The sequence below is a fragment of the Hordeum vulgare genome, chromosome 1H (genome assembly GCF_904849725.1).
Source record: "Hordeum vulgare subsp. vulgare chromosome 1H, MorexV3_pseudomolecules_assembly, whole genome shotgun sequence".
In the NCBI taxonomy this organism is placed as follows: domain Eukaryota; kingdom Viridiplantae; phylum Streptophyta; class Magnoliopsida; order Poales; family Poaceae; genus Hordeum; species Hordeum vulgare.
The window spans coordinates 23,817,650-23,844,047 of record NC_058518.1 but is presented as its reverse complement, the minus strand read 5'-3'; the positions used below and the strand labels follow the sequence as shown (position 1 = coordinate 23,844,047).

Sequence of the window (26,398 nt, the reverse complement as noted above, 5' to 3'; positions counted from 1 at the left end):
GTACCCTCCCACATGGGCAACAAAGAGGGGGTCAGCCGAAAACATAGCCACCATGATAGAAACGGCTCAACCAGTACACCGCAAGGCTACCAGGACGATGATCGTCCTGATCCTATCGGAGATTTGGAAGCACATAAACGATTGCACCTTCACAAACAAGCAGGCGCATATGCAAGATATAAAGAGTGCAATCACGAGAACCGTCGAGCTCTGGAGACAAGCGGGAGCATCATTCTTCGAGCACCCTTTCTGGGAACCACCGTGAAGGATCGGGACTGTTATTTTCTCCCATTTTTCTCCTTTTTTTCTCTGCCTTTTTTTCCTTGATCCTTCGATCGAATCCCCCGTCACTTTTGTAACCGCATTTCTCCCTGCTATGTTTTAATATATACCAGCATCTAGCTGGATCTTTCAAAAAAAAAGATTTCTTTTTCTGTTGCTCCTTCTGCTGTTTAGGCTGGAGGTTTAACCAAATGCATATTGGTAGGAGAGTTCGCATGGGAAAGGGACAATACATAAACTATGAAACATATAAGTCAAATTTCCATTTTTATGTGATAAGTTAAGTATTAATAAATAAGTGTGAAAATATGATGAATATTATTCGAATTTCCATATCAAATTTATTAAATTAAAAAAATCAATTGTCAAAAATACATAAACTGATAGCTGAAATCATATAAACCGGCCCTCACCAAATCCAAGTTGGTGAAGTGAATGTACTAGCTAGTTCGAAGGCATCGGAGCAGTAGCTATTGAGTTGGCTTCTTGGTTTGTCACACCCGTGGCTGCCAGCAGCGCAAAGGGAATCACCGCAACTGCCATGAACAGATGAGACATGACACAAGCAACATCAGCGGCCCTGGCCACGGCACCCGATACGTTCTTCCAGTGTGTCATGAGCCTCCATTGGACGCCTGTGATAATAGCTAATGCGGTAGGAAATATGATCCAGGTGCAGTCACCGATCGAAGTATCAATGTTGATTACGGAGACAGCCAAGAAAACCGCAAAGGTAATCTTGATCAGCTCCAGTGACGCAGGCTCATGTTCTTCCTCTGGGATCGTGGGGTTCCCCGTAATACAGGGTATTATAGCTAAGTAGAGCCAGACGACGGAGGGCACAACCGATGGACTCAACCATCCAATCGCCTTGATCTCTCCAACTGCCGCTCCTGTGAAATAGTACACGACAACACATACGCAGACGGCAAGCACGAAACTTGATCCTCGAAGAATGGACGTCATCGCGGGGTTGCCGTAGATCAGCGGATGTACTGACACTAGAAGCATTGAGAAGATGCCTAGTGTGCAGGTCACGAAGCTCCACCCCAGCGGGAATGCAAGCAGGTGCTTCAGGTCGCCCTTGATGAGTCCCTCTAACGCCAAGGCTTCTAAACCAAGAAACAAAACAGCAGTGACCGCAGCCGAGAAGTATGCGGACGCATCAAGTGAACCCTTGAATTCTTCAAAAGCAGCTATGCTCATTGTTGCCTGTCCGTCCACCTGTCGCCATGACATGCAAAACATACCAAAGGAGGAACCTCCGACCATCACCAGAGTGGTCACGTAGCCCGGGACACTCTTCAGACCGATAAGATTCATAATGACACAGGCGAGGCCAATCAGAAGTACTACGCAGCTGTGGACCAGAATCTTTGAGGTGGCGCATGCCCAATTCTTCACCACCTTCCATGGACAGATAACCAGGAACTGGCCTATACCGGCAAACAAGGCTGCACCAGCTACTGCGCTAGCCAATTTAGACTGAGCACTACCCCGTAAAATGGCAAGCAGCACTGGACACACCATGATCATGAAGGCTTCTGTGAAAACTCTTGCACGATTCTTCACGCTGCCCTGATCAATATGTTGAGAGGACAACTGTGAGATATATGACATAATCCCACAAACAGAAAAAAGAAAACAATCAATGGGTGAAATTTATACTAAAATGAAAGGTCACTAACACTAATAGATGCAATATTATATACAAGGCCACTATTAAAATTACAATTTGCAAAAATACAAGGTCAATAACACTAATCGATGCAATTTTAATGTTGTTTGCCTCATACTTATTAAGAAAGAAGGGCATTAATAATCCCTTGCATGCATGCATGCATGCAGAGTGAGATCATTGCTTTGATGTGCATGAGAGAGAAACACACATTAATTTACACGGCAAACAAGGAGACAAATTGTCTTGCCACATTGACTTAGAAGACATTAACTTTTGCCTTAGTAGCTGTAATATGGGTTTGTGACCTTGTATACAAAAATGGAGGGAATAGTATTATGAGGACTAAAATATATATATTTTGCTCTGGTTTTAGGCCCTGTTTGGTTTCAATAAGTCAGGTGACTTAAAACCAGTGACTTATAAGTCACGCCTGTTTGGTTGTCATCTGACTTATAAGTCACCTTTTCATGCAAAAGTGAGTGACTTATAAGTTTTAAGTTGGGGTGGAGCAACTTATGACTTATAAGTTAGGGTGACTTATAAGTTAGGTCTGTTTGGCAAAATAAGTCACTTTTTGCACTTTTCAACTTATAAGTTGGTGACTTATTTGAAACCAAACAGAGCCTTAGTCTACGCCTCAAGCAGCTCAAGAACTTGAGTGGCAGAATTCAGCCATTTTACAACTTGGGGAAACGCAATAATTGGGTGACCTCTTTCATCAAAACGGGCAAAAGGGGAAAGTTTCGAGGCAGGATATAGACATACCATGATATCCGTGGAGCTTGCAAGTGGATCAGGTGGGATTGGTATTGCGGCATCATTGCCTGCTGGTGCTGCCATATTTCTTGTTCAGGATCGAAAGTGATTGGGTATGACCTGTTCGGGGCTTGCATCTGGCAAAGTTAGCACCACGAAATTGTGCCACAAAATGAGAACCCTACTGGAATCCATAAGGCATGAGAAACGAACCTTGATGCTAATTTGGTTCCTTGATGCAGGCTTCAATGGAACTGTATGCTGCGTGGCTCCGCAACGAAGACTGCCTGGTACTATGGAGACGCCATTGAAAAGCTGTAGTTTGCAAATAATTTATGTGAGTGGAGATCAAGAGAGGTGGCCTGTTCAGTTGGTGTGAATGGAGAAAGCTGTTAGTCAAGTAAGCGCGTATGCACAATATGAGAAATGTGGTGCACCATCTAAGAAATGTGGAGGAAACAACAAAAAATATGTGTACACATTGCTTGGATCTGGATAGGCGTCTTATCTTTTTACGAGTCGTTGTTTTCTTCTATCGCGTCCTGACAAACGACGTAGGTTTCGGGGCAGTTACTGCGACGAACGTGCCAACTTCCATTCTTAAAAAGGTCCACCTACAAGACGAGACAGCTTAATTTCAAATTGTGGACATGATTAGAAGGGATCCTCAAACTTTATATTCCTAAAAAAGTGATTACCATATGGAGCCTCAGATTTAGAAGTTAAAAGCCACTTGTTCGACCTAGTGGCAGGGATTAGGAAACATGGCCGGCCAGGAGCAATTATTTAGTGGTTACATATGGCTACAACATTAGGTGGGATAAACGTGCCAACCGGCAATTTATTTGCTGGAAGGAAACACCTTGTGTCAGATATTTAAATCTACCTTCGGAAAGAGGGAAAGGTTGTGAGGACACATGCTCTGCGGTGTAGCATTCCGCTCACCAACTCCTCGTTATCGTCGGCACCCAATGACATTATATTACATTTATTTCAAAAGTTCTATTCTATGACTCCGTTTAAAAAGTGCATTCTAACAAACACTATTTCACACCATCTCGTTTCATATTATGACTTACTAATGGACATCGAAACAGGCTTTCGTTCCGCTTTATATGTAAAACAACACAACAAAATACACAGTCGAACGATACAATGTGATGAGAAGGCCCTCTTACAAAGAAAATGAAAAGATACAATGTAAACGTAGAACAAGATAACAACTCGCTAAGCCCGGACCGATGACTCCTGAGCACCAAGACAACCCCACCAAAAGGGTGATGGTGCAAAGCGTCTCCATTGTCGAGGCCGAGCAGGCAAAGGTTTCACAAGGAGCCTTGGCATAGCGAGACCCACGACGATGACTTCAAGAAGCAAGTAGTACCCACCGCAGCCGGCGACGCCGGCGCTAGATAGCGTGAAGCTCTCGCTCGGACACTCGCATACGTCACCAGGAAGAGTCCTGATAAGCACCACCATGAGGGCCAACCCATAGACACCATGTGTGGGCATTGCCATAGCAGACCAAAGCCTCCTGCCACTCCACCCCTTGCCGCCCACACGACCAAGAAATGGAGTCCCCACCGTCACTAGAGAGCATTCGGAAAGCCAACCAAGAAGCCCATAATCTAGGACCACCGCCCCAGCATCCATAGCACCGGACACCACCCACCAACCACATCACAGCCCCCCCAACCACGGTAGTAGGATTGAAAGGGGCCTCCACTCACTCCTAGCCCTGCATCAGCCATAGAATTGGGGTCGATGTCTCCAGAGTAAGAGGTGCCACACCTGCCGGTCCCGATGGGCCATGGGGATGCAACCGAGTAGCTACCCCCGGTTGCCACCGAGCAAGCTCAAACGTTGCCATGCCCGTTGGAGAGCAAGTAGTTAGCGAGCACTCCTTGGGAGTCTCCCAAGGATCACTTCCACGCGCTGTCACTTGGCTCATTCTCAACCGCCCCCACGTGTCACGTTCTGAGCGTTTCCTCCGGATTTCAATTTTTTTTCGCACGCATTTTTGGCTTTCCATATTGATTTTTTTGGTTTTTTTGGTATTTTGGTTTTCAACCATCTTTCTTAGCTTTTCATGTATTTTTTCTAAATGCGTGAAAAATGTGTTTTCTTTTTTTTTTGTGAGAGGCATGGTTTTGCTTCCGCGAGAGGCATGGTTTTGCTTCCACGAGAGGCACGATTCTGCCTTCACGGCGTTCCTCTCGGAAACGAAAAAATGCGTTTTCTGAATTTTTTTCTATCGCGAGAGGCACGACTTTTCCGGTCGGTTTTTTCATGAAAAAAACCGTCAAAATCTATCAACATGGGAACTAGTTTTAAAAATCTTGACACGAGGAATCCAATGATAAAAATGTTTTGATATTTGGATGCATGGTTTAAGAGATAAACCATTTTAAAAATACGGATCTACGAAAAAACCGAAAACTCTGAGGTTGCGACAAGTGACACACATGGAGTGCACCACTTTTTCTAACCTCGTGAGGTGGGAGTGATCTTTGAAAAGAGTACTCCTCAGATTTCTTGTTCGTTGCAACTTGGGCTGATCCGTCATACGACACGGCATCACCCGGAGAATGCAACTCAGACCGATGTCACCACTAGGCAACACACATTAAGGGCACACCATGAAGGCAACCAATGCGGACCAAATCATCCTCTCGTACCTGTGCGCCACTAGACGTCTTGCACTACCATGCACCAGATCCACGCTGGATCGCACCGCCGACAAACCACAATAGTTGTGCCTCCCACCGCCACCCGGAGGAACCCAGGAAACGCCTTCATCGTCCACCACCCAGACCGAGCCCATCCTCACCTACTCAAAACCGTACCTTTGATCCGCCTTGGGTCCAGACCTTGCCTCACCATCATCTTGAACCTAGGAGAGGGGAGAACAACACCACCGCCCGCACACCACCAACAAACAGTTGCCACCGTCGCCCAAGCCATTGTGGCCAAGCCGTCAACCGATGCCACCACCAAGATCTGGAGGAGGCCGAGCAAGGCAACGCCGCCACAGCCATGTGCAAGACTGATACGTCCCCAACGTATCTAGAATTTTTGTTTGTTTCATGCTATTATGTTATCATTTTAAAACACCTTTTATGTATTTATCTACCAATTTATATTATTTTTGAGCAATAACCTATTGACCCAGTGCCCAGTGTCAGTTGTTGTTTTCTATGTGTTTTTTCACTTTTCAGGTTTTCAGTACGAAACGAAGACCAATTGACCTGAAACTTTTTGAGAATTTTTTCTAAACCAGAACAAGACCGTGGAGCATTGGAAGGAGGTAGGAGGGTGCACGAGGGAACCTGTTGATCTTGATAACCCACAACCTAAGAATATGAGATACGATAAGAATGACTTCGCTGCTAGGAAGCATGGCAAAGAAAGGGAAACATGGGTTCAGAAACCCACGCCCTTTCCTCCCAAACCATCAAAGAAAAAGGATGATGAGGATTTTGAGCGATTTGTTGAAATGATTAGACCTGTCTTTCTGCAATTGCGTTTGACAGATATGCTGAAAATGTCTCCGTATGCTAAGTACATGAAGGATATTGTGACTAATAATAGGAGGATACCTGAGGTTGATATTTCCATCATGCTCGCTAACTATACCTGCAAGGGAGGAACTCCTAAGAAACTAGGTGATCCTAGAGTGCCCACTATACCTTGCTCCACTAAAGGCAACTATGTTAGAACAGCTTTATGCGACCTTGGAGCCGGTGTTAGTGTTATGCGTCTCTCTCTTTATCCTAGACTTGAACTGGATAAGTTGACACCCAGTGAAATATCTCTGCAAACGGCCGACAAATCAACTGCTTTCCCTATCGGCATTTGCGAGGATGTGCCTGTTGAGGTTTCTAATGTTACTATCTTGACGGACTTTGTTATCATGGATATTCCCGAGGACGATGCCATGGCAGTCATCCTCGGAAGACCCTCTTTAAACACTGCACGGGTTGCTATTGATTGCAACAAAGGCAATGTCACTTTCCATATCAACGGTAATGAGCATACGGTGCACTTTCCGAAGAAACAATATCGAGTACATTGCATCAATGCTATCGAAAAAACTTCATCGCTTCTTATTGGGAGCTTTGAATGCCCTATACCTCCTGTCAAGATGAAGTATGATTTGCTTATTGGGGATATTCACATCCCCATTGAGGTAACCTAGTGGCTATTCGAAAATTCTCCATTTTGTTTTGCGATTTGAAAAAGTTTGTCAAAGAGACTTGATCAACCTCATTGAAGGATTTCTTTCGATGACCATGAGATGGATGAATCGAGGAGTCACAAACCTCTGTTCCAAGCTTTCACCTTCGGTTGCTTAGAAGAAAAATGATAGATTTAGTTTAGTTTTCCCTGTTTTCTGTTTTTGCGTCCCGTAGAAAAGTACCCCGAAAATAAAAGTTCTCCGAACGTCCTGAAAATCAAGTATGATTTTTTCTGGATTTTTTGAAAAATACTAAGACAGATAGCTAGTCAGGGGGCTGCACCAGTGGGCCACAAGCCCTAGAGGCGCGGGCACCCCCCTAGCCACGCCACCTAGACTTGTGGGGCCGACGTGCACCCCCTCCACTTATTCTAGCTCCCATCTGCTTCTCCTACCTCCAGAAAAAATCGTTTTGCAGCTCAAACTCGTGTTCTTGCTCTTCTTGCTGGGATTTTCGATCTCCTTGTGCAAAGCACCATTTACCGAACTATTTTGGGAAAATTACTCCTTGGTAAGTGACACCTACCTTGGTCCAATTAGTTTTTGCTCTAGTGCCTTATAGTTCGCGTATTTTTGCTGCCTTGGTGACCCTGTTCTTGAGATTTGCATGCTAATTTTAGCTGGTCCCAAGTAGTTTTGATGCGTAATATGTCCTCTAGGCACTTGTGGGAGTAGTTGCTACGAGTTTCGTTGAGCCTTGTTCACTTTTCCTTAGAGTCACTGAAAATTTCAGAAAAGGAAGATGTTCAGGAGAAATTATCATGATGGTTCCTCAAGCAAGAGAGGTCCCCGTCTCGCGATTCGGGAGCCCGGTCCTTACCAACCAAGGAACGCACAGATACAACCATGCGAATGGCCTTCTGATGAATTTATGATTGAGGCAGGTTTCAAAGACGAGTTTGATACACTTGTTCACAATGTCGGACTCGAAGAATTCATCTCCGATAAATGTGAACAGTATGTTACTCTCACTGCTTCTTTTGTTCGTAGATTCAAATTTTCAGCTGGTCGTGACACATCCGTACTGTTTGATCTGTGTGACAAATCGTATACCATGGATTTAGAGGATTTCAATAGAATTTGCAAGATACCTATTTGGGGTAGTCTCAATGATCCTCCTAAATCTTGGGTTAGAGATTTTATATCTGGTATAACTGTCCGAGAAACTAGATATATTACACATGCTACCATGGGGAGCATTCGTTTTCCTGCCTTGCATTACTTTGCCCTCTTCATAGGCAGATGCATTAATGGCAAGATTGAGCATTGTCACCTCTGCGCACCCGACCTTAGTATTCTTAGGAGCGCAGTTACGGGTGATAGAAGTTTCAACATGGGAGCTACAATAGCAAGGAGGCTGAATAATAATCCTAATGAAGGTGATTTATTTGGTGGGATCTATTCCACTCGCATAGCAAATTTTCTTGGAGTACCCATCCGCGAAGGAGATCCCCCGCTCCATACAGCTTTCCTTGATCGCACCGCTTTGACACGCTGTCAGTTCCTTGAGAGGGATGATGAATCCCTCCTATACCGTTTAATATTTAACCGACAATGTGTTTTCCATATTACCCTTCCTGCTCCTGCCTTCTTTGACTTTCAGGTAAAACGGAGATATTACATAACCAGAGGAGAGGCAGAGGAGTATGAGAGGGAGGCAAAGGCTCCTCGTCTCCGTGAGGCAGCTATTCAGGTAGTGGCTGCAGCGCTCCCGTACAACCCCCATTATGATTTTGGGTATCACCCGGACAATCCTTGGGAGTAGACGAACTTAGGCCAAAATCCTAAGCTTGGGGGAGTACGTGTTTCTCACCGACTTTATATTCTTGCTTACACTTTCACTTTGTTAGTCGGTGTTCACACTTTGCCACTGTATCATCCATGCTAGTTTATTTCTTTTTCTGGTTTTCTTTTCGTGTGTTTGTTAGTTTGAGAAAACCCAAAAAGATTTTTCTGTTCTTCTTTTGCTTGTTGGGAGCTTTCCCGTGTAAATACTTTTCTTTTTCTTTGGGTAAAGGTAGAAGACCATGGTTACAATGTTTAGTTGCTCTCGCATGCATATCTGTTTATCTATCAAAGAGCCATATTACTTTGTCTTCTCCTTTGTGTTTGCTGGAAGATTCCAACTTAGTCCAATGCACGAGCACTCTTATTATTGTTCACATCGTTCGGTCGTGCAAGTGAAAGGCAATAATGACAATATATGATGAAGTGACTGAGCCTGGAAAAGCTGGTATGAACTCGATCTATTTTGTTTTTGGAAATATGACTAGCTCATCGTTCGTGATTCAGCTTTGTTGTGCGAGGAACATGTTTGCAATGACAACTTAGAGATCATAGTTTCTGATGACATGCTTAATTAGGTAGGAGCTTATAATGGTTTGTCTTGGATGCCAACATGAATCTTGAGATGATTATGATGTTGTATGATAGGATGGTGTCCTCCTTTCAATGATTCAAGTGGTTTGACTTGGCGCATGTTTACGCATGTAGTTGAAAGAAAATCAACATAGCCTCTATGATATTCATGTTCATGGTGATTTATGTCCTACTCATGCTTGCACTCAATGTTGGTTAATCTCCATGCATTTTGATGACTGTTGTCGCTCTCTAGTTGGTCGCTTCCCAGTCTTTTGCTAGCCTTCTCTTGTACTAAGCGGGAATACTGCTTGTGCATCCACTTCCATAAACCCAAAGTTGTTCCATATGAGTCCATCATACCTACCTATATGCGGTATCTACCTGCCGTTCCAAGTAAATTTGCATGTGCCACTCTCTAAATCTTCAAGAAATAATCTATTTTGCGTGCCCGAACTTCTCATGTGGTGACAGGGGGCTATCAGTATCATCCATGCTAGGCGTGTTATCCTCAATACGTGTTTATTCACTATCATTCACGAGAAAGGGGCTGGTAATTGGAATGCCCAGTTCCATGCTCAAATCGAAAAGATAATTGCAAACAAAACTCCCCCTAGATTGTTGTTGGTATGGACGGCACCCGAGTATTCGGCTATTCGTGGAGTGTGATTGATTGGTGGTGGGGGAGTCAAAACTTTACTTTTCTGTTTAGGAACCGCCTATAGCATTTGTAGCATGGAAGATGGTGAAAACTCTTGGTCATTGCATTGACAATGAAAGCATGCCACCCAAAATTATTTATCTCTGTCTTCAAAGCTTGAGCTCTGGCACCTCTGCAAATCAATGCTTCCCTCTGCAAAGGGTCTATCTATTTATGTCTCTGTTGAGTCATCCTCTTCCTATAAAAGCACCAATTAGAGAGCACCTCTGTCATTTTTATGCTTTGCTTTTGACTCATATTGAGTATGACTGTGACTGGATCTTCTTTGCCATGAATTACAATGTTTAGTCAGCCCTTGGTTTTTGAAGGTGCTGTGCATTTATGTTTTGTGGTCTTAGAAAGAGCTAGCGAGATACCATCTGTTTGTACTGCTTCATGATTGTTTTGATTGAAGTGTTGACGTTTGAGACTTATTATTATTTGCTCGCTAGTTGATTATGCCATTGATATGAGTTTACAGTGAGACCTAGATGTCCTTTCCTTATGTGGTTAGCTTGTGATCTTGCTGAAATTCTGGATATGAGTTAGACATAGTTGCAACAACAAGATCAAACACAGTTCGTAAAAGTTTTTCTTTTGTCTCTTCCAGTTTGTCAACTGAATTGCTTGAGGACAAGCAAGGTTTTAAGCTTGGGGGAGTTGATACGTCTCCGTCGTATCTACTTTTCCAAACTCTTTTGCCCTTGTTTTGGACTATAATTTGCATGATTTGAATGGAACTAACCCGGACTAACGCTCTTTTCAGCAGAATTGCCATGGTGTTGTTTTTGCGCAGAAATAAAAGTTCTCGGAATGACCTGGAAATTTACGAAGAATTTTTGCGGAATATGTAAAAAATATTGGCGCAAGAATCAACGGAGGAAGTGGAGCGTGGAGCCCACAAGCCCACCAGGCGCGGGCCCCCCTGGCCACGCTTGGCAGGCTTGTGGGGCCCACGTTGCTCCACGGCCTCCAATCTCAGGTCTATTTAGTCCCTTCCGCCTAGAAAAAAAATCAAGAAGAAGAGTTCATCGCGTTTTACGATACGGAGGCGCCGCCACCTCCTGTTCTTCCTCTCGAGGGCAGATCTGGTGTCCGTTCTGGGCTCCGGAGAAGGGAGATCGTCGCCATCGTCATCATCAACCTTCCTTCATCGCCAATTCCATGATGCTCTTCACCGTTCGTGAGTAATCTGATCGTAGGCTTGATGGACGGTGATGGGCTGGATGAGATCTATCATGTAATCAAGTTAGTTTTGACAGGAATTGATCCCTAGTATCCACTATGTTTTGAGATTGATGTTGCTACTACTTTGCCATGCTTAATGCTTGTCACTAGGTCCCGAGTGCCATGATTTTAGATCTGAACCTATTATGTTGTCGCCAATATATGTGTGTTCTTGATCCTATCTTGCAAGTTGTAGTCACCTACTATGTGTTATGACCCGGCAACCCCAGAATGACAATAGCCGGAACCACTCCCAGACATGACCATAGTATGAGGAGTTCATGTATTCACTAAGTGTTAATGCGTTGGTCCGGTTCTTTATTAAAAGTAGAACCTTAATATCCCGTAGTTTCCATTAGGACCCCGCTGCCACGGGAGGGATGGACAATAGATGTCATGCAAGTTCTTTTCCCTAAGCACGTATGACTACAGACGGAATACATGCCTACATTACATTGACGAACTTGAGCTAGTTACATATCTCTCCGTGTTATAACTGTTGCATGATGAATAGCATCCGACATAATTATCCATCACCGATCCAATGCCCATGAGCCTTTTCCTACTGGTCCTTTCTACGTTACTTTGCTGCTACTGTTGTCACTGCAGCTATTGTTACTCTGTTGCTACTGCTGTTACTTTGCTGCTACTGCTGTCACTTTGCTGCTACTGGTTTCCGTTGCTACTCTTGCTATCACACTACCTTGCTACTGATACTTTGGTGCATATACTAAATCTTTCAGGTGTGAGTGAATTGACAACTCAACTGCTAATACTTGAGAATATTCTCTGGCTTCCCCTTGAGTCGAATCAATAAATTTGGGTTGAATATTCTATCCTCGAAAACTGTTGCGATCCCCTATACTTGTGGGTGATCAAGCCCTCACCAAATATTATATTATGATCATGTGTTGATGCTGGACATGGAAGGCAACATAATGATTATGGTAGTTTACATTCGCATAGAAGTTATATGGTCATGGATCCTCTAACATGTGGTGCTTTCTGTAGATCCTTTCTAGCCCAAAAATTCCGCACTAAGTAGAGATACAACTTGTGCATGTGTAACCCCTAAACAGAGTCTATTGCCATCAGATTCCACCATACCTACGTATGGATTGAGTAAGATCCTTCAAGTAAGTTGTCATCGGTGCGTCGAGCAATAAAAATATGTCCTAATACTTGTATGATCTTTTATTGTAAGGGAAAATAAGCTTTGTACGATCTTGTGATGGTAAAGAAATAAAAGCAACGGACATCATAATAAAGTTTGCTATCTCAAGGGGCAATATAAGGTGACAGTTCCTTTGCATTAAGAGTTTTCGCATCCAAAAACTGAAAAAGTGCATGACAACCTCCGCTTCCCTCTGTGAATGTCCTATCAGGAGTTCCTTCCTCTATGTGAGTCAATAAAGTTTATCCTTCTTCCTACCTATTAACTCTATAGCGGCAAGCACCATGTGTTGAGGAAAGATCCAGACTTATATATCCAAGTGGATGTTGATGATCATGATTTATTATTATTGACATTATCTTTGAGGTAAATAAGTTGGGTGGAAAATAATTTAAGCCTCTATCTTCCTATGTGTCCGATGGAAACATGAGATCCAAAAATATATCCAGAGCTTGAGCAATCATAGAAGATTAAATGATAGTTGAGTATGTGAACTTGCCAAAAAGAAAGCACTTGCGTAGACTTTCCTCCAAAATATGATGAATTATGATTGTCCCGATGACTCAAAACATAGTTTGTTGATTATAAATAATGATTATGCTTCTTACTCCAATAGTTCAGTATTGATTGTTACTTGTTTATGAGGATCTATATGATAAAATACTTGCTGCTATGCTAATATTCATGATACTCTCATGTTTGTATTCTATTTTTATCGACACCTCTCTCTCAAATTATGTGGTCATTACTTTCGAGCTTGGCTTTCGCTTGAAGATAAACGTTAATTTTGCATAATGAATTATTATTGATATTTGTGTTATTATTGTCTATTATTCCATATTACCATAAATTCTTATGTCCTCTCTCTTGGAATATGCATGATACATCACTAAAACGGAAATATCTGGAAATTGGAATTCTGGACCGGGAAACAGAGAAAAAGGCAGAAAATCAACTTGCTCCTAATGACCTGAAATTTCACGGACAATTTTTATGAAATATTTAAGAATTATTGGGCCAGAAATATACTAGAGGGGGGCAACCTATTGTCCACAAGGCAACATGGAACGACCACCCCCTGACTGCGCAGTAATGCCTTGTGGGCCTCCTGCTGGCCATCTGACGCCCCTCTTCTTCTATATGGCGTGTTTTGACCTACAAAAAAAATCATAAGCAACATTTCGGGACGAAGCGCGCCATCTCGAGACGGAAACCTGGGCAGAGGCCCTTTTGCTCATCGGCAGAGAGATTCTTCATGGAAAATTCCCTCTGGGAGAGGGAAATCAAAGTCATCGTCATCACCAACGCGTCTTCCTTCGTTGGAGGACCAATCTTCATCAACATATTCACCAGCACCATCTCATCTCCAATCCTAGTTCATCTCTTGTATTTAATCTTTGTCTCAAAACCTCAGATTGGTACATGTGGATTACTAGTTGTGTTGATTACATCTTATAGTTGAAGCTTGTTGGATTACTTGGTGGAAGATATTACGCTCAGATTTTTAATTATTATTATTACACATCTAATCTTGAACATGCAGATGAGGTGTGAGTAGTAACTATTGTTCCCGAGGATATGGGATAAGTCTTGTTACTTGTATCATATGAAGTTGGTATTCATTTGATATTTTGATGATATGTATCTTGTTACTTCTCCTAGTGATGTCATGTGAATGTCGACTACATTACACTTCACCATGTTATGGGCCTAAGGAAAGTAACCGTGGAGTAACAAGTACATGATGAGTTGCGAGAGTGACAGAAGCTTGAACACCAGTTTATGTGTTGCTTCATGAGGGGACGATTTGGATCCACAAGTTCAATGTTATGGTTAGATTTATGTTAATTCTTCTTTCATAGTTACAGATGCTTGCGGGAGAGGTTAATCATAAGTTGGTTGTTTGTTCCAGTAAGAACAACACCTTAGCACTGGTCCACCCACATTTCACATTATCAAATTAGTGAACGTGAATCAACTCAATATAATGAATATGACTAGACAGAAATTCCCATGTGCCCACGGGAGTTCTTTCTTTATATAAGAGTACTTTGAGGCGTTTTGTTTGCTACAAAAAGGGTTGGGCTACCTTGCTTCACCTTTGCTACTATTTGTACTCCTCACTTGTTATGAATTATCTTGCTACAAAACTATCTATAATTGTTACTTACAACACTTGCAGAGAATACCTTGCTGAAAACCTTTTATCATTTTCTCCTTCTCCTTGTTCGGTTCGACACTCTTACTTATCGAAAGGACTACGATTGATCCCCTATACTTGTGGGTCATCAGTCGCGCCCTGACACGAGGAGGTCGGCCCACGCCACCCCACCGTGTGAGGAAGAAGCCGAGCGTAGCCGCGATCGGTGTCGGTCGGGCTTTTGGCGGCGCCGAGGGTGGACGGGGGAGGAAAGGGGGGGGCTGACGACGGAGATCTGGTGCCCTCCCCGACGCCCCATGTGTGGCAGTGGGGAAGGGGTAGGGTTCGGGAGGGGGGATAGGGTTTTGGTCTGATCTATATTGTGTGGAAATCGAATAAAATTTGCAGTATGGTTTAGCATATATGTTGTGACGTGCCATGCGCGTTACCGCTAATTCGTTCTAGAGCGTATACCATAAACAAATTTTGCGGTGCACATTTGCAGCGAATCTTCTAGAGTTGCTATCGACATTATAGTCTTCCCTTAAAAAATATTTAGCACTATATTCATAGCACTCTGCATTCTCATTATTAAACATGGAGTTTAGCACTCTATGTCTTGTGGTTCGTAAGTTTTAGTTGCTATTGTAACGATGCGTTGAAGATTTATTTTCGGCTACGAATCCAAGCTCGAGGTGCTGCCTTTCGAGCCCTCTCTCGAGAGAGAGCACACACACCCACCCCCACCCCGCGCCGCTGGCCACTCCGGCCACGGCGGCCACCCTCCTAGCACTTATGACCGGCCGGGGCGGGCCTACCCCCGGCGGTCCGCCGGCTCTCCCGGCCTCTCCAGGCGTCGGTCCGCGCGACGCCGCACCGCCCCGTGGTCCATCGCCTGCATCCCCTGCGTCGCCCCGGGTTCTTCATCGTCTGCTGCCGGATCCGGCTCCCACGCCGAGGCTACTGCTCCGAGGAGAGTGCTCCTACGCTGCAACCGACGGTCCGCCCCGTGCCTCCTCCCCAGCGCCGATGGTGGGCATGGGACGGGATCCGCGGGATCCACGGGATCTGGCTCCATCACCTGTCCCAGAGGAGTCCGGGCGCATTCAAGCCCCGCGCGTCAAGTCCATCATTGTCGACTCCTCAGGGACCGAGGTTGCCATTTCGGGGCCGGATCCGGGCTGGACTGAGGTGGCCCGGCGGGGAAGCCGCCTGACACCGGTGGAGCTCTCGGTCCCCCGGTCTCTCCGAGGTACGCACCGGACGGACCGCCGCGGCGTCTCCTCTCCTGGTGGTCCGCAAGCTGCGCCGCACCTTTTAAACCCGTTCGCCGGCCGCTATTTTCGCTGTCTTAGCAAGCGTCGTCGCCTAGCTGCCTGTCGCGACCCAGTTCACTGCCTCAGCTGTAGGCGAGCAGGGCACATCGCCTCTCGTTGCCCCCGGAATCGTAAGGCAAATAGCTCGATTAGGGATAGGTTGGGTCCGGCACCTCGCGCGATTCAGTTGTCTGACCGCCTCCGGTTCCCTCCTCCACCCCCACGGCCATTGCTCGGTCGGCTCCATCCATGCTCCGCCACCTCGACCCATCTCGGCGCCCTAGGGAGAGCCGCTCCACCACTGTGCTCTCCCTTGCTCTGGATCAGGCTGTGTTCTTCCTCCGCAGTCACGCCGTGACGCTTTCCGCAGCTGATGTTGTCAACGTCTCCTCGCCGATGGCTGTGGGAAAGGCTCTGGAGGCCCAGCTCTCCGTGCCAGTGCACTCCTTGCGGGTCACGGCTCACCACCCCGAGCATTTCTTCGTCACCTTCACGCAGCCAGCTACCAGGTGAACGTCGTGCGCCGGGGCTCCATCCATGTCGACGGCGCGTGCTTCAACATCAGCCCGTGGCATGAGCATGACCTCGCCACGTTCGACTCCCTTCTGCTCCCCATCCGCGTCGTCATTGAGAATGTTCCCATGCACTTCTGGTCGGTCGAGGGGGCAGAAGAGATCCTCGGGAGGCGGGTGCGCGTCTACCGTCTCGACAGCCGGACCCTAGAGCGGGGTCACACCAAGACCTTTGCCTGTTGGGTCTGGGCCAGGGACATAGCAGACATTCCAACGTCGCACACTCTGGGGGTCCTCCCTCGCGGAGCCGGGAGGGTGGACGAGATGGATGGATTCTCCCCACCAGACAGGAGAGTTGCGCCGCTGCCGGCATCGGCGGAGTACGCCATGCTCATCCACGTCGACAGGGTGGAGGACTGGACGCAGCCCTCTCCGCGCTCATCCCACTTTGCCCAGAGCGGTCTGCCGTCGTCCGGTTCCGACGACGATGACCCTCCTTTCCCGTTGGTGGCCGCTGCGTCTTGGATGTTGGGGGTGGAAGATGGCCAGGGGGGCGACCGCTTGCAGCGCCGGGCTCGTGCCCCCGTTACCAGCCTAGGGTGCCGGGGCGGACCTAGAGACGACCGCTCGAGGGACCGCGATGACGAGGGAGGACCGGGTGCAGGCGGTCGCAGGTCCTGGAAGGACGTCCTCCTTCGCCACGGCGCCTCGCGTGCTCCTCGCGCTTCGCCTTTGCAGCGCCGTCGTAGCCGATCCCCGCCGGCCAGACGCGGATCGAGGGAGTCCTCGGACCGTCGCTCGGGGGCTGGGAGGACCACTGCGCCAGCTCGGCGCCAGTCGAGGCCCTCACGTGAGAGAGCCAATCCGGCAGGGGTTGCCAAGACCGCGGCTCCGTCGCTGCGGCACCCAGCCCACACCAGTCGCGAGGACCAGCGCCAGCGGCAAGGACCCGGTCGAGGAGTTCTTCAGGACCGCAATGAAGCCCACCTTGGCCTCCGTCGTCGGCGACGGCCTGGCGACCGACGTCCACATCACCGCAGAGGCGGCAGTGGCAGCCCCTGTCGAGTTCGTTGATGCCACCCTGCTCCAGACCTCCGGCAAGTCAGTGCAGCTGGACGCCTTCAGTCCAACGCTGTCGGCCGCGGCCTCCGAGCTGGGACAGTTCCACAGGGCCACCCCATCAGCAGCTAGCATGATGGAGGTCCAGCTCGGGCGGTTACTGGACGCGTCATGGAGCTGGAGATCGGAGGAGCAGTTGTCGGGCCGGAGTCGCGGGGCCTCTTCCGGACGTCCAAGCAGCAGCCTCTGATTTCCACTACACCCGCGCGCCGTCCCGCGGCGCCGCCTAAGACTAGGGCCACCTCTACCCCGACTCGCTCTAGCGCGCGGCAAGCTGCCACCGGGTCGTCAGTGCCAGTGGCACAACGCGCTTCCCTGCGCATCGCGAAGGAGCTCGGCCTACTCGGCCCTCGGGACAGGCTGACGGTAGAAGTCGCGAAGGTGCTCCTACAGCGTTTCGAAGAGCCCCTGTCCGACAGTGACATCTCGGTCATCGCCAGGTTGACCCACCTGGATAGCGAGGCGCTGCGGCTCATGGCTCGTATGAACGGCCCCGACGGAGCTGCCGATGAGGCCACCGTGTAATCATGTTAGTCGTCCATAGTTTTTATCTCCGATGGCGACCGATCCCCGACCGGTTCAATCTAGTTTGGTTCCAAGTTCATATAGGCAGTAGGATAGATCCTCATCGCCAGCGCATCTTGGGTTCTGCTGGTGGGCGACGGTCCCAGATATGAATGATGGTGGTGTCAGTCTTAGGCCTATGGCCGTTTAGCTTTAGTCATCGGAGCTCCTTTCGTGTTTTAGATGTATGACAAGATCCAACCATCATGTGCTGGAATGTTCGTGGCTTGAACAATCCAGCCAAGAGGGCAGCAGTCGGGGAGTTGGCGGCCGCCCACCGCATAGCCATTCTCTGCATCCAGGAGACCAAAATCGCCGCCTGGTCACCGGAGTTAGTCCGCGAGATAGGGGGCGCCAAGCTCACAGAATGTATCGCTCTACCGGCAATAGGCACCAGCGGAGGTGCGGCGATCCTTTGGGACAGGGAGCTAGCCACAGTTTCATCGCATGCGATAGGGATCTTTGCTATTACAGGTAAAGTGACCTTCCTCGGACAGGCCCAGAATTTCTGGTTATCGACGGTCTACTGTCCGACGGACGACGGGAGAAAGGAAGACTTCCTTCGGGAACTTTCACTCTCGGCGCCACCACCCAACGATCCTTGGCTTATCAACGGGGATTTCAACCTCATATACGAGGCGCGAGACAAGAAAAACGCCAATCTCCACCGTAGGCTGATGGGTAGGTTCAGATCAGCCATCGACGCGAAGGGTTTAAAGGAAATTAGATATAAGAACCGTAGATACATGTTGTCGTGGGTATAAGCCTGACAGTAGATGTGTAGGGTACGAATGAGATGGGAAGAGTCTTAGCTACGGTGAGGTTGTATGAGTTCAGGCCCCTCTACGGTGGAGGTAATAGCCCTACGTCTCAGTGCTCCTGGAGCTTGTTACCGAGTGCCATATGGAGTACAATGTTTTTCTAACCCTTTTACCAGTGGGGGAGGGCGGCTTATATAGAGTGCGCTGCCCTCCACAACGGTTCTGATTCAAGGGTGGAGTAGTGGCGATTGAATGCATGCGTTACAGGTATGCTATAAATGTCCGTTAATGCACCCGGAAACGTACGACAGTTTCCCTCCAGGGATGTTACGACGCACCGAGTGTATCCAGTCGGTAGGTCCGGTGTCCTCCGAGTCTTAGTCTCCGACTGGATGATTCTGGGCCCGTTACCGACTGGATGATGGGGGCACCTTAATACAGTCGGGCATACTTAAGGTCATGTCCCTTGCGTGGGGTAGTCCTTGGGTAGGACCTGTAGGACACGCCTATGACCCTACCCTAGGACTATGACCCCATCATTAGTCCCCGAATGGATTGGGGTTGAAACGTCAAAGCAGTGCTCGATGTTCAGATCCGACTGGACTAGGTTTGGCTTGGGCGTTGCTTGCCTCTATCCATTCTATCTCACCTGGCCAATGATCCGAGTGAATGTGTTCTGTAGAACGGACTGTCGGGAACCGAGTGCCTTCGCGGCATCTTTTGACACGACTGGTCAACTGACAGCGGCGGATTTTCCGGGATCTCAAATTTCGGGTTCCGCGCGCTTAGCGGGGGCGACGTCAGCGCGCTCGAGTAGCGCCTGACTCCTCGATCCTCGCGCCTTCAACTCTTCCGTCGATATCGCCGCGGTTGGTTGGGCGGATAAGATTTCGGGCCCGCTCGCCAGCGACCCAGTCGGTGTTCTATTTAACTCTGGCCGACGAGACCCTTCGGTTACGCTCGCCGAATCCTCTGCTCTTGCTTTCTCCGTCTTCCTCGCCACCTCTTGCGCTCATACACCTTTCCCTTCCCATCCTTCTCGAAAGCTCGCCATCGCCGCCATGACCAAGGGCCAGACCAGCAAGATGGAGGCAAGGAAGAAGAAGGGCAAGGCGACGGCTGCTCAGCGGCGGCAGCGGCCATTGCCAACGGGATGGATCCAGGGAGACTTTCTCCCCTCCACAGTGACGGAGGGGGACCTGCTGGAGCTGGTAGAGCATGGCCAGCTCGTGCATAAATCTTGGAGGTTGCCGGCGGACGACGAGATTGAGCCGGCACCACGGGAGGGGGAGCGCCTCTTGCTCCTCAGCCATGTTCACAGAGGTTTTTCTCTCCCCCCGCACCCCTTCTTCAAAGGAATCATGAATCATTTTGGTGCTCAACTCCATCACTTCCCTCCGAATGCCATTGCCCACCTTTCTGCCTTCATTGTTCTGTGCGAATGCTTTATTGGTTGTCCCCCACATTGGGGTTTATTCAAACACATCTTTTCCGTCCGCTCCCAAACCATAAAACGTCTTAGTCAATCGGATGACAAGACGCATCTCCTCCAGCTCTGTGGAGGTTTGGGGTTTCAGAAGAAGAATGGGAGTATGTACCCTGCTCTGTAGTTCAGTGAGTCGGTTAGGAACTGGCAGTCGACGTGGTTCTACTGCCAGGACATAGCCTGTCCGAACGCGTCGACTAGGCTGCCTCCATTCAGTCTAGACCGCCCTGCTCCACCCAAGCAACTCGCTCTCTCGAAAGCGGAGAAGAAAGACATCCAGCCTTTGGTTGAGGCACTCGCGGATGTTGTCAGGAGGGGGGTCACTGGGATGGACTTGCTGGAAGTCTTCATCGGTCGGCCAATCCAGCCCCTGCAAGCCCGCCACCATGCTATGTGGCACTACGCAGGACCTGAAGACTCCACTCGGACCAACGTGGAGGGCATTCTCGAGGAGAAGGTGACCTCAAAAGTGCTCCAAATCACGGGTCCCTGTGAGAATCCCAAGGGGGCCCGCCGAGTGGCGCCTTATGGTGCGGACAACCCTCCACCGAATCAGGTGAGTAGCATTATCCGAGTGCGTTGAACTGCCTTGATTTCAGCAACTCATTTATATCTCCGCGTGACGCTTAACGTTTCCGACTGCAGGCGTGGACCAACTGGTTCTCCCCCGTCTCGAGCGGGAAACTGGAGGAGGAAGATGAAGAAGGCAGCCAGGAGGGAAGCATGGAGAGCGACGAATACATCTTCGACAGCGGAGAGTCGGAGGAGGAAAACAGCGAGGAAGAGGAAAAGGATGAAGAGCCAGACTCGCCGCCTCCGCGGCCAGAGCATCGGAATAGGCGTCGGCGAGAGTCTGCTGTCCCTTCAGTTCCCCCTGTGTCGCCGAGTGCTCCGCCTACTTCCCCGGCTGCACCGAGTGTTTGAGGTACCAAAAGAGCCAGGGACGCAACCGCTGAACCTGCGGGCCAGTCCTCCAAGGCGCCCAAATCGAGCGGGTCCAAACCTCGGAAGGCTCTGCCACGGATGAGGGTGGCCATCCCCGTCACCTCCACGTAAGCGAATCTAGTTTTCGGTCCCTTCTGTTGACCGAGTGAACTCTTGTTTTACAAGTAGAATGGTATTCACTCGACAGGGTTGCCACTTCTGCGACCTCGCCTGCTGGCCAAGAGGACGACCCCATGGATGCGGACCATGTCGTTTCATCACAGCCAGGTACGTTGTGGGAGAGTCGGGTATTTTATTCCTGCAGACTGCGCCATCTCTTTCTCCTTCTGAAGCACTGTGTTATACGGCTTGTCAGGGGGGAGAGCTGACCCGACCGCGGAGCCCGTCGAAGAGCCTATCCCTGAGGCTGCTCCTCCTGCCGCCGCCCCTGCCGCCGACACTCTACCAAACGAAGTGCCTCCGCCGACTGAACCGGCGCTGACGGGTGAGGAACCTACTGGGGCGAACCTTGGGATGAACCAGGATCTCCCCCCGATTCCCGGTTCGTCAAACGCCGAATTCAACATTCGGTGTGTCCCGGAGGAGCAGGTGGGATCGGTCAAGGGGACCATGGTTCGGGCGGAGCTGATGGCCGGAGAGGCCAAGAGGGTTTATGACTCCGCTGCAGCTTTATATCAGCGAAGCTTGGAGCTGCGCGATGACATCCGAGTAAGTATCCTAGTAAGTACTTACTTTTCTTCTGTAACCCACTGGGTGTTGTCGTAGTCTGTTGTTTGCAATGGGTTCACTCCGAGTGAACCCAGTGGGTGTAGTCCTCGAGACTTCTGTCGAGTGCTTGCACCGACAGTTGTGTTTATACATTTGGTCTTTATTTTTGTCGTGTCCGTAGACAAGATTTTTGAGTGCAAGTACTTACTGCAGTCGGTGCACTCTTGCGGTAAGAGTTCCCTAGAGTAAACTGCACACAGGTGGAGTAGCTTTAGCCTCGGAGGCGTAGGTGAAAACGTGCACCTCAATAGGGCAGACCTGCTTGAGGTGCATGCCAGTGGGGTCACTCTTAGTGAACCCACTGGGTGTAGTCCCCGACACCGCTGTCGACTGCTTGCGTCGGCAGGGGTCTGAAGAACGTAGTGTGTATTAAGAAAGTTGCTGATAACCCTTTGTTTCGTTTTGTAGAAAACTTGTGAGATGGGAACTTCTTATGAAGCCCTCAGAGCGGAGAGGAATCAATATGCTGGTGAACTGGAAGCTGCAATGCTTGCCATGGCTGGTATGAAGGACGCTCTGGAAGCGCGAGAAAAGTCCTTGGAAGAAGCTCGGGAAGCAAACAGGGTATTGACGGCGGAGACACAGATGATGAGGAAACATAGGACTGATCTGCATAATCAGATGGGCGCCCTGAACAGAAGGTGCATAGCTCAAGAGAAGTATGTCACCGACTGGGCTGAGCAAACGATGACTTGTCTGGCTGGTAAGTCTTATGCTTTGTCGAGTGGCTTTATCGTGAGCCCGACATTCGGTTTTCATTGCCTGCTTGCTTGTTGGTGGCAGACTTTTGCGGAGACCCTGAAGCTGAAACGGCAGCTGTGGAACAGTGTGTTAAGGACAAAGTTCCACTCGGTGAGGACGCCAATCGGGATCTGCTTCGAGCACAAATCCGCGCTAGCAAAGTAGGTCCTTTCATCGGTCGACTGAGAGAAGTCGTCGGCCGAATTAACAAGGAACTTTGGCCGGAAGACGAGTCGCGGGAGGAGATGGAGACCCTAACGAGCCGACTGGAGGAGGTCCCGAACCAAGTGCAATCTTGGAAGAAATCGGCAGCGCGGTGCGGTGCTGATGTTGCGCTGTCGTTGGTCCGAGTCCATTGCAAGGAGGTGCGGGAAGATAAGCTGAAAGCGTTGAAGGTCGCCAACAGGAAGAAACTGCAATTCGAAGACTTCATGGAGACGTTCCTCGAGACTGCCACCCGTATTGCTGATGGAATTGACTTGGATACTTTTGTGGAGTCTTCTAGTCCTGACGCCAGCCCAGCTGACGCGTAATCAGATGTTATGCTCGGTATGCCGAGTGTTTGCCTGTAAGATATTCTGGCCACTTCTGTTGGCCGTCATACTTTTAAATCGGTGCGGGTAAGCTTGATCCGCACCGAGTCTGTTATCGTTTCTGGACTGTTGGAGTCACAACGAAAACACTTATTCTTTTGCTTGAATGCTGTTTGGAGTTGAACACTTAATGTGTACTCGTGGAGTATTAGGACTTAGGTGATTCATGATCAGTGCTAAGTTCTCGAGTGTAACATATAGTGTACATTCGGAGGAGCGATTAGTCCTTAGGCGATGCAGGATCGCAGCTAAGTCCTCGAGTGTGACGTGAAGTGCACACTCGAAGGAAGATTAGTACTTAGGCGATGCAGGATCGCAGCTAAGTCCCCGAGTGTGATGTGAACTGCACACTCGAAGGAAGATTAGTACTTAGGCGATGCAGGATCGCAGCTAAGTCCCCGAGTGTGATGTGAAGTGTACACTCAGAGAAGTTAATACTTAGGCAATGCAGGATCGCAGCTAAGTCCCCGAGTGCGACGTAAAGTGCACACTCGGAGGAATTAATACTTAGGACGATGCAGGACCGCAGCTAAGTCCCCGAGTGCGACATGAAGTGCACACTCGGAGGAAGATTAGTACTTAGACGATGCAAGATCGCAGCTAAGTCCCCGAGTGTGAGATGAAGTGCACACTCGGAGGAAGTTAATACTTAGGCGATGCAGGATCGCAGCTAAGTCCCCGAGTGTGACGTAAAGTGCACACTCGGAAGAAGTTAATACTTAGGCGATGCAGGATCGCAGCTAAGTCCCCGAGTGTGACGTAAAGTACACACTCGAAGGAAGTTAATACTTAGGCGACGTAGGATCGCAGCTAAGCCTCCGAGTGCGACGTGAAGTGCACACTCGGAGAAAGTTAATACTTAGGCGATGCAGGATCGCAGCTAACTCCCCGAGTGTGACGTGAAGTGCACACTCGGAGGAAGTTAATACTTAGGCGATGCAGGATGGCAGCTAAGTCCCCGAGTGTGACGTAAAGTGCACACTCGGAAGAAATTAATACTTAGGCGATGCAGGATCGCAGCTAAGTCCCCGAGTGTGACGTAAAGTGCACACTCGAAGGAAGTTAATACTTAGGCGATGCAGGATCGCAGCTAAGCCTCCGAGTGCGACGTGAAGTGCACACTCGGAGAAAGTTAATACTTAGGCGATGCAGGATCGCAGCTAAGTCCCCGAGTGTGAGGTGAAGTGCACACTCGGAGGAAGTTAATACTTAGGCGATGCAGCATCGCAGCTAAGTCCCCGAGTGTGACGTAAAGTGCACACTCGGAAGAAGTTAATACTTAGGCGATGCAGGATCGCAGCTAAGTCCCCGAGTGTGACGTAAAGTACACACTCGAAGGAAGTTAATACTTAGGCGATGTAGGATCGCAGCTAAGCCTCCGAGTGTGACGTGAAGTGCACACTCGGAGAAAGTTAATACTTAGGTGATGCAGGATCGCAGCTAACTCCCCGAGTGTGACGTGAAGTGCACACTCGGAGGAAGTTAATACTCAGGCGATGCAGGATCGTAGCTAAGTCCCCGAGTGTGACGTAAAGTGCACACTCGGAAGAAATTAATACTTAGGCGATGTAGGATCGCAGCTAAGTCCCCGAGTGTAACGTAAAGTGCACACTCGAAGGAAGTTAATACTTAGGCGATGCAGGATCGCAGCTAAGCCTCCGAGTGCGACGTGAAGTGCACACTCGGAGAAAGTTAATACTTAGGCGATGCAGGATCGCAGCTAAGTCCCCGAGTGTGACGTGAAGTGCACACTCGGAGAAAGTTAATACTTAGGCGATGCAGGATCGCAGCTAAGCCTCCGAGTGCGACGTGAAGTGCACACTCGGAGAAAGTTAATACTTAGGCGATGCAGGATCGCAGCTAAGCCCCCGAGTGCGACGTGAAGTGCACACTCAGAGAAAGTTAATACTTAGGCGATGCAGGATCGCAGCTAAGCCCCCGAGTGCGACGTGAAGTGCACACTCGAAGATAGGTGTTACTTAGACGATTCGGGATCGCAGCTAAGTGTTTTTTTGACCGTAGTCTGCAACCACGGAAGGACTCTGCATCTGCAAAAGAAATTGAATCTGCTGTATATTATTTCTCCAAAACTTGTTCGTTACACTACTTCAGTCGGCGATCACGTATAAAAACGCTTGAGGAGGTCTCCGTTCCACGCGCGGGGTTCGTCGGTCTCCTTCTGAATGTTGTAGAGTCTGTATGCCCCGTTGTTCAGCACCTTTGAAATGATGAAAGGACCTTCCCAGGCCGGAGCCAACTTGTGTGGTCTTTGTTGATCCACTCGGAGCACCAAATCGCCAGCCTGGAACGTGCGGCTTCTGACATGTCGTGCATGAAAACGTCGCAGATCTTGCTGATAAATTGTTGAGCGAGTAAGTGCCATCTCGCGCTCCTCCTCTAGAAGATCGACTCCATCTTGCCTTGCTTGTTCTGCTTCGGCTTCGGAGAAGAGTTCGACTCGCGGGGCATTGTGAAGCAGGTCACTCGGAAGGACCGCTTCCGCTCCATAGACGAGGAAGAACGGTGATCGCCCTGTTGATCTGTTCGGAGTGGTGCGGAGACCCCAAAGTACTGAAGGTAATTCGGTTACCCACGCACCAGCAGCATGTCCTATCTCTCGCAAGAGTCGAGGCTTCAAACCTTGAAGGATAAGTCCATTTGCACGCTCAGCTTGTCCATTGTATTGCGGATGTGCTACGGAAGCAAAATCCACTCGGATACCTTGACTCGCGCAGAAACCTTTGAATCTGTCCGAGTCGAAGTTTGTCCCATTGTCCGTGATTATGCTGTGAGGCACTCCGAATCTGGAGATGATATCTCTGACAAACTTCACGGCTGTGGAGGCGTCGAGTTTCTTGATGGGCTTGGCTTCTATCCACTTTGTAAACTTGTCGACTGCCACCAACAAATGTGTATAGCCTCCTTGGCCTGTCTTGAATGGTTCGACTGTGTCTAATCCCCAAACTGCAAACGGCCACACAAGTGGGATTGTCTTTAGTGCAGATGTTGGCTTGTGGGACTTGTTGGAGTAGAACTGA

The 26,398-nt window shown here is 48.7% G+C and overlaps 1 protein-coding gene and 1 pseudogene across 1 annotated transcript; one reads left to right on the top strand and one right to left on the bottom strand.

Moving 5' to 3' along the window:
* Positions 1-611: 611 nt before the first annotated feature.
* LOC123405359 lies at positions 612-3,170 on the bottom strand. Its single transcript, XM_045099078.1, has 3 exons — positions 2,933-3,170; positions 2,729-2,839; positions 612-1,860 (listed from the first exon to the last, which is right to left on the bottom strand). Exons 2-3 carry the CDS (start codon positions 2,801-2,803, stop codon positions 727-729), a joined length of 1,209 nt encoding a protein of 402 aa, XP_044955013.1. The 5' UTR covers positions 2,804-2,839; positions 2,933-3,170; the 3' UTR covers positions 612-726.
* Positions 3,171-16,711: 13,541 nt separating this feature from the next.
* On the top strand, positions 16,712-17,692 carry LOC123395901 (annotated as a pseudogene).
* The last annotated feature ends 8,706 nt before the right edge of the window (positions 17,693-26,398 follow it).

Bases quoted from the DNA above. Each gene is read 5' to 3' on its own strand.
- LOC123405359 (XM_045099078.1), bottom strand. From the start codon at position 2,803: ATGGCAGCACCAGCAGGCAATGATGCCGCAATACCAATCCCACCTGAT. The intron at 1,861-2,728 runs GTATGTCTATAT...CATATTGATCAG, and splicing joins CAAGCTCCACGGATATCATG to GGCAGCGTGAAGAATCGTGC.